The 3570-nt window shown below is 48.2% G+C and overlaps 2 protein-coding genes across 2 annotated transcripts; both read left to right on the forward strand.

Annotated features, from left to right (window-relative positions):
• Positions 1-394: 394 nt before the first annotated feature.
• EMH_0047770 (uncharacterized protein) lies at positions 395-739 on the forward strand (the record flags this gene model as incomplete). Its single annotated transcript, XM_013496325.1, has 1 exon — positions 395-739. One exon carries the CDS (start codon positions 395-397, stop codon positions 737-739), a length of 345 nt encoding a protein of 114 aa, XP_013351779.1.
• A 1719-nt stretch (positions 740-2458) lies between these two features.
• On the forward strand, positions 2459-3268 carry EMH_0047780 (uncharacterized protein; the record flags this gene model as incomplete). Its single annotated transcript, XM_013496326.1, has 1 exon — positions 2459-3268. One exon carries the CDS (start codon positions 2459-2461, stop codon positions 3266-3268), a length of 810 nt encoding a protein of 269 aa, XP_013351780.1.
• Positions 3269-3570: the final 302 nt, after the last annotated feature.

A 3570-nucleotide genomic window follows, 5' to 3' on the forward strand; every position in this document is an offset into this window, starting at 1 on the left:
ATTTATTTTATTTATTTTATTTATTTATTTTATTTTGTTTTGTTTTGTTTTGGTTTGGTTTGTTTTGTTTTGATTTGGTTTGTTCTGTTTTGTGCTTTTTGTTTTTTACTTTTTTATTTTTTTATTTTTTGTTTTTTTATTTTTTGTTTTTTTATTTTTTGTTTATTTATTTCTTTGTTTGTCTCATTCTTTCTCTATTTATTTATATATTTATTTATATGTTTATATATTTGTTTATATATTTATATATTTATCTATTTGTACATTTACTTATATATTTATATATATATTTTATTTGTGCTGCTGCTGCTGCTGCTGCTGTTGCTGCTGCTGCTGCGGTTGCTGCTGCTGCTGCTGCTGTTGCTGCTGCTGCTGTTGCTGCTGCTGCTGCTGCATGGCTGTGTGCAGCAACCGCGAGCCCGCCCCAGCAGCAGTTCCTCATCAGCAGCAGACGGAGTTGCTGCTGCAGCAGCAGCACTCTGCCGCAGCGGCTGCCTCTGCAGCAGCAGCAGCAGCAGCAGCGCAGCAGCAGCAGCAGCAGCAGCAACCGAGTGGTTTTGCTGCTCTGGGTTCTGGCTGCAGCACACTAAAAGGGAGAAACAGCAGCCTATTTCCAGCTGTCTCCTCTTCTTATTTGGGCGGCAGCCGCAGCATCAACTCCGCCATTAACCCTGAAGATACACCGCAGCAGCAGCAGCAGCAGCAGCAGCAGCAGCAGCAGCAGCAGCAGCAGGAGTAGTTGTAGTAGTAGCAGCAGCAGCAGCTGCTGCTGCTGCTGCTGATGCTGCAGAGGGAATTAGAAAAAAGGAGAAGCAGGAGAAAACCCTCATCCAGAAAAAATTAAATAGCTGGTGCTGCTGCTGTTGCTGTTGCTGCTGCTGTTGCTGCTGCTGCTGCTCCAGTTGCTGCTGCTACTGCTGCTGCTGCTGCACCGAAAGAGTGTCAGTTTTGTCTGTACCCACAGCAGCAGCAGCAGCAACAGCAGCAGCAGCAACAGCAGCAGCAGCAGCGGCTATCTGAATGAAGCAGGCTAGCAGATCTTTGTTGCTGCTACTGCTGCTGTTGCTGCTGCTGCTGCTGTTACTGTTGCTGCTGCTGCTGCTGTTGCAGCAGCTGTGCTGCTCCTTCAAAATAAAGGCTGCTGATGAAACAAACAGCAGCAGCAGCAGCAGCAGCAACAGCAGCAGCAGCAAAATGAAGTAGCATTTCGGCTGCCTTGACTGCTCCTCGAGGGTTTAAGGGTTTAGGGTTTAGGGTTTATGGTTTAGGGTTTTCATTTCTGGGGTTTTGGGGGGTTTAGGGTTTAGGGTTTAGGGTTTGAGGGTTTGGCAGCAAAGTCTGCCTCCACCTAAACCCTAAACCCTAAACCCTTCTTTTAATAAACACTAAACCCTTACAAACCCTAAACCCTAATAAACCCTAAACCCTCGTAAACCCTAAACCCTCATAAACGTTCTCTTTGGGTGAACCTCGCAAACCCTCATTGCGTTTAGTTGTTGGCGAAACCCTAAACCCTAAACCCTAGTTGAACTCTAAACCCTAAACCCTAAACCCTAGGCTCTCGAGCCCTAAACCCTAATAAACCCTAAACCCTAAACCCTAATCAAGCGGCTGTAAGCCACCTTCATCGTATTACTTGGGGCGGTGTAGCAGAGCAAAGGAGGCGACGGCTCTGCACGCTTCGAGGGTTTAGGGTTTAGGGTTTAGGGTTTAGGGTTTGGGGTTGTCTTCCCCCTGCAGGGTTTAGGGTTCTTGTTTTTCTTTTTTTGCTGCTTATCTTTGTTGTCTCTCCTTTGTTCCTAAACCCTAAACCCTAAACCCTAAACCCTCCCCCCGCTGGTGACTCGAGCGAAGGCAGGAGCCCCCGTAAACCCTAAACCCTAAACCCTAAACCCTAAACCCTAAACCCTAAACCCTTAAAAAGGAAAAATAAAAATAAAAAAATAAATATTTTATCTAAATAAAAACAACAACTGCAGCAAAAGAAAACAAAACGAAACGAAGAGACAAAGAGGAGACAGAGCGGGTCGCTAGCGCGGTCACCCCAAACCCTAAACCCTAAACCCTAAACCCTAAACCCTAAACCCTAAACCCTAAACCCTAAACCGTAAACCCTAGAAAGGGGTTTAACTGTTTTTATTTATTTGTGTGTTGTGTGTGTGTGCGAAAGAAAGACGATAGATAGCGTGTGTGTCGCTTGCCTAGCTGCTGCTGCTGCTGCTGCTGCTGCTGCTGCTGCTGCTGCTGCTGCTGATGTATACCCTTCTATCTGTCTCTCTCTCTCTCTCTTGCTGCCTCTGCTTCTGGTTTGTATATTGTGTTGCGTTTGCTGCTGCAGCAGCACAGCAGAACAAATAAGTTGTTGTGTTTCTTTGTTTATATTTATTCTTTATATATTTTTTTAATTTTATAAACTAGGGTTTATTAGGGTTTAGGGTTTAGGGTTTAGGGTTTGACGATGGCGCGTGTACCTCTGTTTGTGCTTCTTTCTATGGGGGGTTTATCTCTCTTCTCCCCCAGCAGCAGCAGCAGCGGCCCAGCAGCAGCAGCAGCAGCACCAGCAGCAGCAGCAGCAGCAGCAGCAGCAGCAGCAAAACCAGCACCAGCATACAGTGACCTCGAGGACCCACCAACAGCAACAGATGACCCCCCCCTAACCCCAGACAACAGCAACAACGGCAGCAACAGCAACGGCAGCAACAGCAGCAACAACGGCAGCAACAGCAGCAACGACAGCAGCAAGCTGCCTGTTCTCGACCTAACCCCCGAGGGTATAGAGAGGTTCGTCAAAACCCTAATTGAGGGTTTAGGGTTTACTAAATTTCCTATAATAGAAGACACCATAACCCACCTGCTGGCGCTGCTGCGGCAGCTGCTGCAGGCGTTTGAGGGTTTGCTGCTGCCGCCAGAAGCAGCAGCAGAAGCAAACTCTGTTGCTGCTGCTATGCAGAAGGTGCTGCAGCAGCAGCAGCTGCTGCAGCAGAAACTCAAATCACTGCAGCAGCTAGCTAAAGAAGACAACCTTGCTGCTGCTGAGCTGCTGTCGCTGCAGCAGATAGCTAAGCGCTTATGGGAAGAATACCAGCAGCTAGAGGAGGAGGCTTTGCTGCTGCTGCAGCAGCTAAATAATATCTTCAATACTGCTGCTTCTCGTCCTGCTGCTGCTGCTGCTGCTGCTGCTGCTATCCCCACGCCCAAAGAAATACGCATGCAGCAGCAGCAAATACTCGATCGTCTGCTCAAGCTGCTGCCAGACATTCTCAACTAAAACTCTTGCTGCAGCAGCTGCTGCAGCAGCAGCAGCAGCAGCAGCAGCAGGGGTTGCTGCTGCTGCTGCTGCTTCTTAGATAAACAGCAGAAGCAGCAGCAGCATAGCATGATGATGCTGCTGCTGCTGCAGCAGAGCCTGATCAGTTCACTCCTTTTCCTGCTGCTGCTGCAGCAGCAGGTCGTTCTGCTGCAACAGCAGCACCAGTTCGTTGCAGCAGCAGCTGTTGCTGCTGCTGCTGCTGCTGCAGCAGCTGCTGCAGCAGCTGCAGCAGCAGCTGCTGCAGCAGCAGATTTATGTTT

The sequence above is a fragment of the Eimeria mitis genome, genomic scaffold, assembly GCF_000499745.2.
Source record: "Eimeria mitis Houghton genomic scaffold, Emh_scaff2043, whole genome shotgun sequence".
Lineage (NCBI taxonomy): Eukaryota > Apicomplexa > Conoidasida > Eucoccidiorida > Eimeriidae > Eimeria > Eimeria mitis.